Source organism: Balaenoptera physalus (assembly GCF_965194825.1).
Source record: "Balaenoptera physalus genome assembly, chromosome: 3".
NCBI classification, from domain to species: domain Eukaryota; kingdom Metazoa; phylum Chordata; class Mammalia; order Artiodactyla; family Balaenopteridae; genus Balaenoptera; species Balaenoptera physalus.
In genome coordinates, this window is record NC_138890.1 from 60213665 (window position 1) to 60227723 (window position 14059).

A 14059-nucleotide genomic window follows, 5' to 3' on the forward strand; every position below is an offset into this window, starting at 1 on the left:
TCAGCAGCCCTACCCACAGTCAGGCCGCGGCTGCCCTGGCCTAGTCCCGAAATATGTGAGCGCCGCCCCCTTCTCCCGCCCCTTTTCCCAGCCGCGCCCACGGGGTCCGGGGTTGGGCGGCAGGCGCCTGGAGCCGGGCGGGAGTCCCAGCGCGGGAGGAGGTGGGGGCGGGGCGGCAGGGGGCGGGGCGGAGCCTCGGCGCCTCCAGGAGCCTTATTCCCGGCCGCAAGCCCGGGAGAGCTCAGTCTACCGAGAGAGCTGCGCGCGGAAGGCAGCTGGCCATCCTGAGTGAGGCTCAAGGGCTCGGGCGGACGGACAGACGGTGTGAATACAGAGACGCCCAGCGGCCGCGAGCTCCGCGCAGATCCCAGCCAGGCTTGCACCCAGAGGCCGGCAGCAGAACGTGCCCGGCAGGGTCTCCTGCGCTCCTCCCGCCCGGCTCCCGTGCCAGCGCCCGGTGGCCGCCGCCTCCGAAGTGATTGCTGCCTCGCCGCCTCCGCCGAATCCGGGACCATGAAGCTGCTGCCGTCGGTGGTGCTGAAGCTCTTTCTGGCTGCAGGTAAGAGGGCTGCCGGGGGTCGGGGGGGATGGGGACGCTCTGTTGGGGACACGGAGGAAGATCGCTGCAGCGCCCCCGGCGCGGGCCACTTGGTGGGGCCCGTGCTCCCTGGCAGGCGGGCGCCGGCAGCGGTACGTGGCGACGGGGGTCTGGGCGGGGGTTCTGAAGCGGCCTCGCCCCTCACCCGTAGTGCTCTCGGTGTTGGTGACCGGCGACAGCCTGGAGCGGCTTCGGAGAGGGCTGGCGGCTGGAACCAGCAATCTGGACTCCCCTACTCAATCTACGGACCAGCTGCTGCCCCCGGGAGGTGGCCGAGGCCGGGAAGTCCTGGACTTGGAAGAGACAGACCTGGACCTTTTCAGAGGTGGGTGTGAGGGATGCCCATCCTCGGACCCCGGTGGACAGTTGAAGAATAAGTGGATCTGGCATTTATAACGATTGGGCACACCTGTGGTTTGGGGGTTTTCATGGAGGACCTCAAGGAAAAGCCGCTTGGCCTGACAAACCCACTGGGGGGGTCCTAGAATGTAGATCCTGTTGTCTTTCTTGCCCAACGTGGTCTCACATGCCACGTTGCTGCCTTTCTGGATACTCTGAGGCAAATTGAAACAGGCAAGGTGTGTGAGGTTGGTACATTCCTCTGAGGTAAGCTGGGTGATAGGAACAAGGAATGGTTGAGATGCTTTCCTTAGAGTTTCTATGAAAAAATGTGCACAAGTCCTAATTCCCACCTCAACTGACTATTATGTACAAAATAAGGTAACAGATGTGGAGATACTAGGCACATACAAGGTGTGCAGTGTTAGTCTCCTCCATCCACCTGTCTCCAGGTTGGGGAAACAGGGGAACGAGGAACACTTGGTCCCCCCCAGGTTAGGCCAGCACCTCCTCGGGAGGCTGTGAATGCTGAGCACTGGGTCCCTAGAGAGCTGTATTGATATGCTGGGTGTCTACAAATCCTACACAAGCCTGGATACTTCCGGACCACCTTGAGTCCCTGAGAGAGACTCCAAGGGAGGAAGGGCCAAATGGGATCCTTTAACCGGCAGAGGTGCTGTGGCTAAGTAAATACAAGCACAGGGCAGAGTCCAGAGCTTCCAGTATTGCCTGCTTCCTTGCCCCCAGTCACCTGCAGAGATTCTTAAGGGTGGAGCAGGGACTGAGCCCTGGAGCCCCGGAATGACTATATTTGGTTGGAAAGATATCCACCTGTTCTAGCTCCGTCTGCTCCTCTGCCACCCTTCTTCCTTACCCAGAGCTTCCCTTAGGTGCTGTTTCTATTTAGTATACATCAAGGGTCTGCTCCACAGCTGAGGCTGGGTTCCCACCTTCCATCCTCTCACAGTGGCCCTCTGGGGGTCACTCCTGGCCTGAACAACCTGGATTCTCCTGGCCTTCTCCTCATAGGCAGGGCAGAGCTGGGCTGTGACTCACCCTCCACCCACACAGCTGCTCCTCCTAGCTCTGCAGACCTGACTCACTGCTCCCTCTCCCCTCAGGAGCCTGGCTGTCACCCTGTCACTCTCTCCCTCCCTTTTCTTTTTTTTTTAAATAAATAAATTTATTTATTTATTTATTTTTGGCTGTGCTGGGTCTTCGTTGCTGCGCGTGGGCTTTTTCTAGTTGCAGGGAGCGGGGGCTACTCTTCATTGTGGTGCACGGGCTTCTCATTGCGGTGGCTTCTCTTGTTGCAGAGCATGGGCTTTAGGCGTGTGGGCTTCAGCAGTTGGGGCACACGGGCTCAGTAGTTGTGGCTCGTGGGCTCTAGAGTGCAGGCTCAGTAGTGGCGCATGGGCTTAGTTGCTCCGCGGCATGTGGGATCTTCCCAGACCAGGGCTCGAATCCGTGTCCCTTGCATTGGCAGGCGAATTCTTTTTTTTTTTTTTTGAGGCAGGCAAATTCTTAACCACTGCGCCACCAGGGAAGTCCCTCTCCCTCCTTCTTCTGATCGGCTGGGCCCTCCTGCCTCAATTTCACCACAGCCATGGTCACTGGTTTTCTCTGAGCATCTGCCTCACCTTCTGAGTTCTGAAAGGGCCTGGGTCTGCACCAGAGGAAACAAGAGTCTATGGGACTACTGGCATCTGCCTCTTCTTTTTTCTTGGGTTTGCTGGGCAAAGACTATTTTTCAGGTCTAGGAATCCTATCATCTGAAATAAATAACTGTTATCATTTATTAAGTGCCTCCTCTATTCTAGGCACTTAACATGTTATTGTGGGTTAATTAATCCTTGCTGCAACCCTCTGAGATAGGAACACCTGTTCTCCACTTTTTACTGAGAGCTCCAGGGTTCAGAGAGATTAAGTGACTTGCCCAAGATCACATGGCTGAAATTCGAACACGGGTCTGCTGACTTCAGAGCCCATTCATTGTCTCATTCCTGGCTCAGCATCCCAGGTGCTCTGGGCTTGTCTGGAAGAGGGGACTGGGTTGTGTGAGGCAGCTTGGTGTGTTGGGAAAGAGCACTGGATATGGAGTCCAGAGACCACATTTCAGATCCCCAAACTGTAGGACCTTGGGCAAGTCACTGCCTTTTGGGACCTCAAGTTTTTCATCTGAAAATGGAAAGCCATATTTTTTGAAGTCAATTCCACCTTGAGGATCCTAGGACTCCAGTCTAATGTATGATGCTCATCCTTCTGCCAGACATGTGGCTATAGCCATAGACAGCAGCCACATTTTTTCTGCTGGGACAGGGGAGGGGAGACTTGTGTCAGACCCCTGGGCTGATGGGCATAGCCCATGATCAGTCCCAGCTGGATGTCTGTGTGAGGTTGTTTTTCCCTTTTTAAGTGTGGAAAGAATGGGGAGAGTTATCATTGTTCTAGTTCCTTCTGATAGTTCTTTACTTTCCATCTTTCTGCTTCTTGTGCACTGTACTCCCCATCCTAGGGAGCTATAAACAGGACATCTGGGGATAAATGTAAATGGACCTTTGAGAGAAGTGGTGAGCTGCAAATAGCACACAGAGCAGGGTAAATATTTTGCTTGATGTCAAAAAAGCAAGGCTCTTTGAAATTAGCACACTATTGTAAATCAACTATAGATCAATAAAAATATTTTTAAAATTAAAAAAAATTTAAAAAGTTAAAACAGCAAATCTCTGAACAGGGGTGGCCTGCTTGCTGTCCCTGAGCCTGGTTCTGCTCTGGGATCATGGTACACTGCTGCTAATGGGTACCCCAGAGAGGACCACCTGGACATGGGCACTGTTCTTATTTTAGGAGCCTCTTCCCTCTAAAATACCCTCCAAGTACCTTCTCCAGAAGCAATTTTTTATCTCTGACGCTGTCTTCCTGCAAATGGGTCACTGAGTGCAGCATCAGGAAATGAGGCTGATTTAAGGCCAAAATAGAACCAAGTGGGCGTGGGGGAGTAGGAGATGAGGATGGACAGTGGGGTGGGGATGAGGTCAGTAGAATTGCCCAATCAGCTGCAGTTACTCAACAGAAGCTAGCATTCTTAGAATGAGGTCCTATTTTTTTTTTAGTGTCACTTGGACCCAGTAGTCTTTTTTTTTTTTTTAACATCTTTACTGGAGTATAATTGCTTTACAATGGTGTGTTAATTTCTGCTGTATAACAAAGTGAATCAGCTATACATATACATACATCCTCTTATCCCCTCCCTCTTGCGTCTCCCTCCCACCCCTCTAGGTTGACACAAAGCACTGAGCTGATCTCCCTGTGCTATGTGGCTGCTTCCCACTAGCTATCTGTTTTACATTTGGTAGTGTGTATATGTCCATGCCACTCTCTCACTTCGTCCCAGCTTACCCATCCCACTCCCCATGTCCTCAAGTCCATAGAATGAGGTCCTTAAACTGAGTTTATGAAATGCCTTCCTTGGGACCCCCCAGCCTCTACTTCCTCCACCACTTTTGGGAGGTCTGCCCAGTCTTCCTTCAGCTCTTGGGAGGCACTGAGCCGAGAGGCCTTCCCAGGCCTCTGACTTCAGGTAGGATCAAAATGTCCTTCTAGACACTGTGCTGTTCTGATTTTTTCCCCTGAGGAAGTCAAAGACTTAACAGGGTACTTTTCTACTGCAGCTGCTTTCTCTTCCAAGCCACAAGCTCTGGCCACACCGAGCAAGGAGGAGCGTGGGAAAAGAAAGAAGAAAGGCAAGGGGTTAGGGAAGAAGAGAGACCCATGTCTTCGGAAATACAAGGACTTCTGCATCCACGGAGAATGCAAATACGTGAAGGAGCTCCGGGCTCCATCCTGCATGTAAGTGTCTCTTCCCCGGGGCTGACTGTTAACAGCTCACTCTTTGTCAGCCTGGTGGCTGTTCCTGGTTGTCACTGTTCCTTGAATTCATAAATCCACTCAGTTTCTTCTCAACCTCTGGGAGGAAGTTGGGAGGAGGGGAAATATTTTTAGTCAGCGGAAGGGGCTCCCCCCAGCATAGGATGCAATTTCCTGTGGCGTGGGTTTGTGACGCTCTTTCATCTTTGGGGGCATTTCCTGCTTGCTCAGAAATGAGCACATGCTAGGAGAGCTGACACCTGAAGGCAGGTTCTTCATTTCTGCCTCATGCCCTACTCCAGATGGGAGAAGCCAGTAGGAAACATGGCAGAGTGGGGCTCCTGGGTGGAGTGGAGCTCCCGTGGCCTTCTTTCCCAAGTCCTGCAGGTAGGTATGAGGTGCATTTGGATATGTGCTATGCAGGTATGTGTACTCAGACATATGTGCATGTGAGTGAGCAAATGTGGGTTGATTCTAAGACACGGCAGGACTGTAGAGAAAGCAATCATTGTGGAGCAAGGAGAAGCCCCTCCTCCCTTCTTCCTCACCCTGGCAAGGGCCAGGAGGTGGGGGACATGGTGGGTATTGACCTTTGGCTATGGGGGTGGGAGAACACTTCCTTTGTGTAAGATTAACGGAAAATAGAACCCAACTCAGTAGGCATCAGCCCCCGGTCAGGCAGCACCACCCCTTCCCTGGGCAGGGGTGTGGGTGGAGAGGCCATGGGTTCCCCAGCCACTCTGCTAGGCCAAGCCCAGCAAATGGCTGCCTTGGCAACCCCTCAGGGGTGACGACACTGCCATGCTCTGTGGCAGGCATAATGTCACCACTGTGCCTGAGACCAACACCCACATCAGGCTGTAAACATGCACTCTCTTCTGCTGGGCCTGAGTTTCTGTGGAGTGGCAGCCTCGGTGACCTGGGAGACTCTGGACAGAGTCAGGAGATTGCTGTGTGCACACCGCTTCCCAGCCTGTCAAGAAGGCTGGCTGCCTCGCATCTCTTCTGCTGTGATTGGTACAGCTCCTTTGGGTTTTTTTTTAAAGCTTCCTTGTCCCATCTGATCTCATATAGCAGAGTTGCCCTGTATTTGGCAATTGTCAGACAGACCCATCACCCCCCTCCATGTCTACAGTCACTTGTGCATCCTCTCCTTTCATATCCGTGTCAAGAGCTTGGTATTGGAGGGGGTTGCTTAAGAGTGACCTAGACAGTGGGAGGGAGATGCAAGAGGGAGGAAGTATGGGAATATATGTATACATATAGCTGATTCCCTTTGTTATACAGCAGAAACTAACACAATATTGTAAAGAAATTACACTCCAATAAAGATGTTAAAAAAAAAAAAAAAAAAGAGTGACCTAGACAGTCCCCAAATTATTCTTCCAGAAGTCTTGAGACAGGGTAGGGAATGTTTGTCCTAAATTTGTAAACTGGCCTCATTAGCACAGGGTGGAGGCAGTGACTCTGAGCGTAGTCAAGATGGATCGAGGCCAGAAATCTGTCTCGGCCGAACTGGTCCAGGGCGTTGGTGGACGGACTTCCACCGCTCAGCTGAGAACCCTTTTAAGGCTGCTCTCCTGGAGAGCTGAGCTTGACTGACGACCTAATCCCAGAGAACCTAGATAGTGGTGTCCAGGGTCAAGGCGACCCTAGGGATGGTGATGGTAACTGTGACCGTGCCTTCCTTCCTTTGCCCTGGAGCTTTACAGTTTACATTTAATATGAGTTGAGCCCAACAGGTCTCTGTTGAGCACCTACTTGGTGCCAACTATTCTAGGGGACGGGAAAATACAGCCCTGTATACTCAAAAGCTCTCTGCTGGGTAGGCAGGGCTTGCTGTCTGTACTTGAAAGATGAGGAAACTGGAGCCCGGAAGTAGGAAGTGATTTGTCTGAGATCAACAGCTAAATAAAGTGTGTGGAAACAGGACAGGCACTCAGGTGCCTGACTTCCAGTCCAACATGCTTTTCATGCCCCCAGGCTGCACTGGGTGTTGGATTGCGTCCTTCTTCCCTGTCTGTTCTTACAGAGTTGGAACATGATTTTACAGAGGGCAGCTATTATACTAGAGGTCTCCGAAGGCTTTTACTAATTGAAGAGCATGGAGTCTGATGTGAAGACTCTGTATCTGCTTCCTAGGCAGATTTTCAAGGGGCTGGATTCTGTGTCTGGCTTGGCTGCCTCCTGCCTCCTGCCCTTGGTACTCAGGGCAGAAGGCAGCAAGAAGACACAGAGCTCCTGGTTTGGGAGAATGTGACATCTGGGCACCTACATCTGGGACGCTTTGTGGCTCCTTCTTGCCTCCAGACCCAGCAACCACCAGCCGGGGTGTGTCAGGCTGCCGTGGTGAGCTTGAGGCTGGCCAGCTTCCTAAACCGCCCTCTGCAGCCATCACCCACAGGAAAACCCTTTTGTGTCACCAGCCAAAAGTTGCCCTCAAAGAGCAGTTTCCTGGGGCTCCTGATGAGCTGCTGACCCAGAAACTGGCTGCAAAGTTTCCTGTGGCTGGAGGAAACCTGGGGACAGTTAGCCTGACGAGGACTCAGAGCTGGAAGAGAGACAGGCCTGAAGGCTCTACTTGGCCTCACTGCCCAGATGCCAAGAAGGAATGGCGAGCCCCCTTCTCTTTGGCTACATCTGACTTTGGGGCTCCCTTCCTCAGGATGTGGGCAGTATCCTCCGGAATCTGATTATATAGTAACTCCCACACATGTGGGACTTGGCCTTTTATTAAGTGCTTTTATTTGTATTATCTCATTTGATCTTCACAAAGCTCTAGTGAGGTAGGCATTTATTATTCCTGCCTTTCACATGAGAAAACTGAAGCTTGGAAACGCGACCGTAACTTGCTCCAGATCACCTGGCTAGAAATAGCAGCAGGACCAGTCTGGAACTCGTGTATTCTGAGTCCCCTCCACCAAATGGTGCCCCCTCCACCTCCTGGGGTAGGGGTGGAGAAATCCAATTTGGAAGATGTCTCTGTACTCTAGAGGGTCCTTGCTTCTGTTGTAATACAAGTTCTGAAATGGACCACAGACGTGGGTAGGAGGAACACATCCCGGTTTGATGGGTCACTGGCTCTGGGCAAGACACACGATCTTGCCCTCACCCTGGGATGCTTGGAATGCTCCTTCCCTGGGGGAGCCAGAAGTTGTCTGCAAAGGGAGGGGGACGTGGGTAATATTAGGATGTTTACATTATTATCCTTTTGACTCAGGGTGGGGGTGGAGGGATTATGTAACTGAATTGCGGGACTCTGAGGCCAAGCTTTATTTCTATCATCTGAGTAAGTACCTGTGGGGTTTGAATGATGGGCTGGAAGTGAAAAACAGACTCAACTTCAGCTTCCCTCCCCGCAGGAAAGCACAGTCTCTGAAGTCAGCCAGACTGCTGGGTCAAATCCTGGCTCTACCACTCACTACCTGTGTAATCTTGGGCAGGTTATATAATAGAAGTTTAGCCTCAGTCTCTTCATCTTTAAAATGGGGATAGTAACTCCTACTTCATAGAGATGTTTTTAAGATTACATGAAATGATCCTTGTAAAGCAATTAGCACAGAGTACTTGGCTCATAGTAAGCCTATGTAAGTAATGTGTAAGTAAGCCTATGTAAGTAATGTGTAAGCCTATAAGTAAGTAATGTGTGCTATTAATTGTTATTTATCATTCAAGAGAACAGTAATAATAACTGAGAGAGCAGAGTTAGACCGCTCTCTGTTTCTGCTCCAGAAACCCATCAAGCCCATTAGATATGTGTTTCCTTGGGGTAACCTACACTGTTCAGAATGGAAAGAATTATGAATTTGGAATTTGGCCCTTCTGCTCCCTAGTTGTGAAACGTTTCGCAAATCATTTACTCTCTCTGACCCTAATCTTAGTCTTTCAATACGTAAAAGAGGTTATACCTGGCTACCAGGGTGTTATGAGTCTCAGTTAAGCTAGTCGATAAGGATAGTGTCTTATAAACTGTAAAGTGCTTTGAACAAGTGATTTTCCGGGGGTGCTCCTAAGAGCATCCTCTATGTCCTGGCAGGATAGGGGTCATTGTTTTGTCCACCTGGGCCAATGGGACAGATGCATGGAGAGGCTGGGCAAGGAGCTGTGTGCTCTGCTGTGGGCCTGACCTACATTTATCCTGCAGCGAGGTGGTTCCCCGAAACACCCAGGAGGAGCTGGGAAGGGAAGAGGTGCTGGGCAGGAAGGCAGGGGCGGCCCGGCGCCTGGGTCTGATAGGTCTGCTCCTTGGAACTTTCCTGATACCTCTCGGCAGGAAGAAGGGATTCCTTGCTCTAAGGAACCAGGTGCCTAACCTTTTCCCCAGAGGATGTGCAGTTCAGATTAGAGGGCCACCGGGTTCTCGGTGCTTCCTTCAGCAGTTAGTGGCCTAAAGTCCCCAGGCAGACAGTGCCACTGCATCCCTGAATGGGCATTTATGGATGTGTGTGGGCAGCACACTGAGCTCACCGTCAGACAATCTGTGGCTATGTCTCTGCCCTGCTGTGTGACTGTGGGGAAAATAGCTCTGCCTTTCTGTAACATGGGCTCCTGCCTACATCAAAGGATCTCTGGGACGCTCAGATAAAGAAAGGGATGTGAGGGAATTCCCTGGCAGTCCAGTGGTTAGGACCGCGCTTTCACTGCTGAGGGCCTGGGTTCAATCCCTGGTCGGGGAACTAAGATCCCACAAGCCGCGCCGCGCAGCTGCCCCGTAAAAAAAGAAAGGGACGTGAATGTGCTTGTTCAACTGTAGGCACTTCTCAGTCTTCCCAAGGGCTTCCAGGAAAAGTTTTGTGTTAGAAGAGGCAGTTGCCATCTGATTTATTTCTTGAGTAAGAAAAGCCAAGGGTTTTTTTTCTGACATTCTAAAATGTACTGGCAGGACAGCTAGGCAAGAAGATGTTTTCTCGGTTTGTTTGCTTTGTCCTGGGATGAAGTAGGCCTGATAGCCCAGCGTTCAGAGGCCAAAGGCCAAAATTCAGCTTTCAAGTTGGGCCTTGCACCCAGGGGGAGCTGGGAGTTAAATGAAGGAAACTTGAGAAAAATGACTTCTGGCAAAGGAACAGGGCCTATTAATAGGCTGGGCAGTGGCAGAGGGACTGGACGCTGGAAGCATTGGTGGGGAAGGCTGGGTTTATTTCTGGGTCAGAGCGTTGAGGGGCCTCACTACAGGGAGTGATACTGAATCCCCTCAGTTCAACCCACCAGCTCTTGTGCCCAAGTCCTCTGAACATTTTAACACACATGTAATTAATCATCCACGCGTGGAACAATCTAGCCAAGACCTGAAGTCCTCCTTTGCTTTTTCCCTGCCTGGAGCAGGAATTTTGTGCCAGAGAACCAAAGGGAATGAAGAAGGGGAGGGCGTGGAGTGAAGGAGGAAGGCCACAGAGCCTTTAGAGGGGCTTCTAAAGAGTCTTGTACTAGAGAAGGCTAGAGGAAGGACAGGCATCACAGTTGGGGACTGACAGGCTGAAGCTGTGAGGAGTGGGCTCTGGCTTATGTAGGTGGCCCATTGCCAAGAGTAAAGCCAAACCACTAACTTCATCTCTGCTTTGTTCTGTTTTGGACCAGCTGCCACCCGGGTTACCATGGAGAGAGGTGCCATGGGCTGAGCCTCCCAGTGAAGAATCGTTTATATACGTATGATCACACCACCATCCTGGTTGTGGTGGTGGTGGTGCTGTCATCCGTCTGTCTGCTGGTCATCGTGGGGCTTCTCATGTTTTGGTGAGTGTTACAGGCTGTTTTTGCAAATCACTTCTATTCCTCCTCCTCCAGGATCTTCTACCTGATGGTCACATGAGCCCTCTAACCCCCCAAATCCTGGGCTAGGAGTCTGACTAACATTCCTGGGTACAGGCTCTCCAAGAACCTGGCTTCTCTGGTATGACATATGTCCAGTGTCTAGAGCCCAGGGCAAAAATCGCCAGGCCATAGGAGGTCCTGCTTCTCACAGCAGGCTCAGCAACCCACCCATGGAGCCACATCTTCACACAGTTCGTTTTCCTGACTCTGTTCTCTGATGGCATTAGAGTGTTGTTTGGTAGTCAGGGCATGGGTGGTGCTATTGGTGTATCCTTCCAAATCTGAGGCATCTAGTCCCCAGGCCATGCTTTCAATCCAGCTTATATTCTAGACTGAGGAGACCTACTAAGCACTCTGTGCCCATTTACAAGCAGTGCAACTCATCTGTTGTGAGACCTGGATCAAGTTACCTGTCTTTCTAAGGGTCGTAATCTTTCAGTGATTGTAATCTCTGTTCCCCTACCTCATAAAGATGTTGTGAGGATTGTATAAATGAGGTGAAGGTTCTTAGCAAATTGTAGCCTGCCATTAGAGAGAGGCATCCTTTGGGGCAGTTGGACCTTTGGCCAGAGGTCTGTTGATCTGCCGTATCCTCTGGGCTTTTCCAAGTATGGAGAGAATCACTGGGCCAGAATCTTTTGGAAGGACAGCTCTGGGACCTGCACCCTGTTGTAGCAGGCAGAGCTTGCTCAGAAAACTTACTTTCCTCAGGTACCACAGGAGAGGAGGTTATGATGTGGAAAATGAAGAGAAAGTGAAATTGGGCATGACTACGTCCCACTGAGAGAAACCTGTGCTCAAGGTAATGGTCCATCCTTTGCCCCATGGTACCATCACCACCTTTCCTAGATCTGTTTCTAGGCATGCTGAATTCTTCTCTTGACCTAGGAGTTAGGGGGCAGGCTACTATGGAGTCAGGGTCCCACTGCAGAATTGTTTTCAAAAAGGTTCTCGGTGCTGCATCTCCACTTAGGGTGGAAGTTGCTAGAGAGATACCCAAGACCAATGCCTGAGAAGACAGCTTCTCTTGTCCTCGTCTCTTCTCCTTCCCACCCCTTCCCAGAAGATCTTTCCACTTCTTAAAGCTGGACCCAGGAGACTCTTAAGGCCTCTTGAGCTGGATGCAGCTTTAAATGCCTTCTTCTTGTGCTTTAGGAATCAGCTGGGGACTGCTACCTCTGAGAAGATACAAGTTGATCACAGACTCTGCAGAGGGGAAGGACTTCACAACTAGCCATGAAGATTCCTTCATCCCCAGTTGCCATCTAAATTGGGCCTCCCATTACTGCTTTGCCAAAATACCAGAGCCTTCAAGTGCCAAACAGAATATGTCCAGTGGGATCTGGGGTCAGAAGAAAGCAAAAGTGAGGGACCTTCGTGCCCTTCTGATTCTCCTCCACCAAGCCCTACTTACCCCCATAAGTTTGTTTAAACACTTATCTTCTGGATTAAAATGCCAGTTAAATTCCATATGCTCCAGGATCTTTGCCTGAAAAAAAAGAAGGAGAGGAAGAAAAAGATTCGGGGACTGGAAGAAAGTAACAAAGATTGAGAAGCCATGTACTCAAGAGGCCACCAAGGGATCTGCCATTTGGACCCTTCAGTGCTGGATTTGATGAGTTAACTGTGAAATACCATAAACCTGAGAACTCTGAATTTTGGGACTTCTACCCAGATGGAAAAATAACAACTATTTTTGTTTGTTTGTTTGTTTGTAAAATGCCTCTTAAATTATATATTTATTTTATTCTATGTATGTTAATTTATTTAGTTTTTAACAATCTAACAATAATATTTCAAGTGCCTAGACTGTTACTTTGGCAATTTCCTGGCCCTCCACCCTGCATCCCCCACCATCTGGCTCAGCATTACTCTCCTCTGCTGCAAATGTGAGATGGCTCTGTGATCCATCTGTAGTAATCTATTGTCTGTCCACATTTCGGAAGATCTTCCACGATCTGAGTGCCACAGGGGGAGTTCTGTATGGTCAGGATGTGATGTAGGAACTAACTTTGTCAGATCCACTCTATGAGTTGGACGGCAGTCTTGCCTAGGCGATTGTGTCTACCGTTTGTGTTTTGAAAGCCCAAGGTGCTGATGTCAAGATGTAACAGATATCAGTATTCCCCTGTGTCCTCTCCCTGCCCAGTCTCAGAAGAAGTTGGGCTTCCATGCCTGCAGCTTTCCTGGCCCCTCACCCTCCATGGGCCCAGGTCCACAGAGTGGGAACTCACTGTTCCTTGTGTCAAGACATTTCTCTTATCCTGCCATTCTTCTGGTGCTACTCCATGCAGGGGTCAATGCAGCAGAGGATAATCTAGAAGAGGTATTAGCAAAGAAAAAGGCTGAGGAGGAACAGGAAATATTGGAGCTGACTGTTCTTAGTAATTGATAACCTACCAGTTGCTACAGAGAAGGTTGGAGGTGAGGAGGGCTTTTGTGTAAACCCACCCACCTAACCAAAACTACAAAGGTATGCTGTCGTGGTCCCTTCTGGAAGTTTCTGGTGCCATTACTGAACTGTTACAAACCTGAATTTCCAAACCTGGTTTATATTTATACTTTGCAATTCAAATAAAGATAACCCTTACTCCATAACCTTCTGTCTGCTTGTTTTAACTGGGAGCTAGTTTAACGTAGGTATTTTCTAAGCCCATAAATAGCCCAGGCCTATTTATGTAAACTATCTCAGTATCCCCAACAACACTATGTAGGAGGTACTATTGTCCCATTTTTCCAGAATCGGAAACTGAGGCTTGGAGAGGTTAGGTAACTTGCCCGAGGATACACAGTTGGTAAGTGAGAGAGCTGCAACTGGTAATCTGATTCTAATCATTTGTCTTAGTACTTATATCATACCATCTCTGAGACAGGAGAGAATAGATCTTTCACATAGGAAGTTGGGCTGGCTGTAACCGGGAAAGACATCTGCCCATTCAGTGGGCAGACCCTGGCATCAGGGCCTATGCTGTCTGTGCAAGCAGGCATTGCTCCTGGAGGAAACAAGTCACCTTTGACTCCCCTCTCATGCTCCACATTCCATCTATCATCTATCAGCAAATCTCGTCAGACCTACCTTTTGGATATTTGCTGAATGCAGCCACTTCTCATCACTGTCACTATCATCACCCCCGTCCAATTCACCATCATCTCTTACCCAGACTTTATTTTTTTTTTTAACTTTCGGCCGCGCCGCGTGGCTTGCGGGATCTTAGTTCCCCAGCCAGGGATTGAAACTGTGCCCTTAGCTGTGAAAGCGCAGAGTCCTAACCACAGGACCACCAGAGAATTCCCTCTTACCCAGACTCTTGTGGTGGCCTCCTGTCTCCTTTCTTCCACCTTACTCCCATATAGCCCATTTCCAACATAATAGCCAGTGATCATTTAAAACATAATCCAGATCTTGCAGGCCTTCTCTGACTACCTTATTATACGATAACACATTCC

At 50.0% G+C, this 14059-nt stretch overlaps 1 protein-coding gene across 5 annotated transcripts; it reads left to right on the top strand.

Moving 5' to 3' along the window:
• The first annotated feature begins 212 nt into the window (after window positions 1-212).
• On the top strand, window positions 213-13210 carry HBEGF (heparin binding EGF like growth factor). 5 transcript variants are annotated; one of them, XR_014261679.1, is made up of 6 exons: window positions 216-559; window positions 750-923; window positions 4609-4786; window positions 5107-5191; window positions 10379-10534; window positions 11768-13210. XR_014261679.1 is itself a non-coding variant. In XM_082454296.1 (6 exons), the coding sequence occupies exons 1-5, from the start codon at window positions 514-516 to the stop codon at window positions 11394-11396; spliced, it is 627 nt and encodes a 208-aa protein (XP_082310422.1). In that variant the 5' UTR covers window positions 224-513; the 3' UTR covers window positions 11397-11414; window positions 11768-13210. The 5 variants fall into 5 exon arrangements, 3 of the variants coding, with proteins under 3 accessions (XP_082310420.1, XP_082310421.1, XP_082310422.1); XR_014261680.1 differs by lacking the exon at window positions 11768-13210 and adding an exon at window positions 11324-11414 and having other exon boundaries at window positions 217-559; XM_082454296.1 differs by lacking the exon at window positions 5107-5191 and adding an exon at window positions 11324-11414 and having other exon boundaries at window positions 224-559.
• Window positions 13211-14059: the final 849 nt, after the last annotated feature.

What these genes read in the sequence shown, in the direction of transcription:
- HBEGF (XM_082454294.1), top strand. Translation starts at nt 514, where the DNA reads ATGAAGCTGCTGCCGTCGGTGGTGCTGAAGCTCTTTCTGGCTGCAG. An exon ending in AGACCTGGACCTTTTCAGAG is followed by an intron (nt 924 to 4,608) that starts GTGGGTGTGAGG and finishes TTTCTACTGCAG; the next exon opens with CTGCTTTCTCTTCCAAGCCA. An exon ending in CTCCGGGCTCCATCCTGCAT is followed by an intron (nt 4,787 to 5,106) that starts GTAAGTGTCTCT and finishes GCCCTACTCCAG; the next exon opens with ATGGGAGAAGCCAGTAGGAA.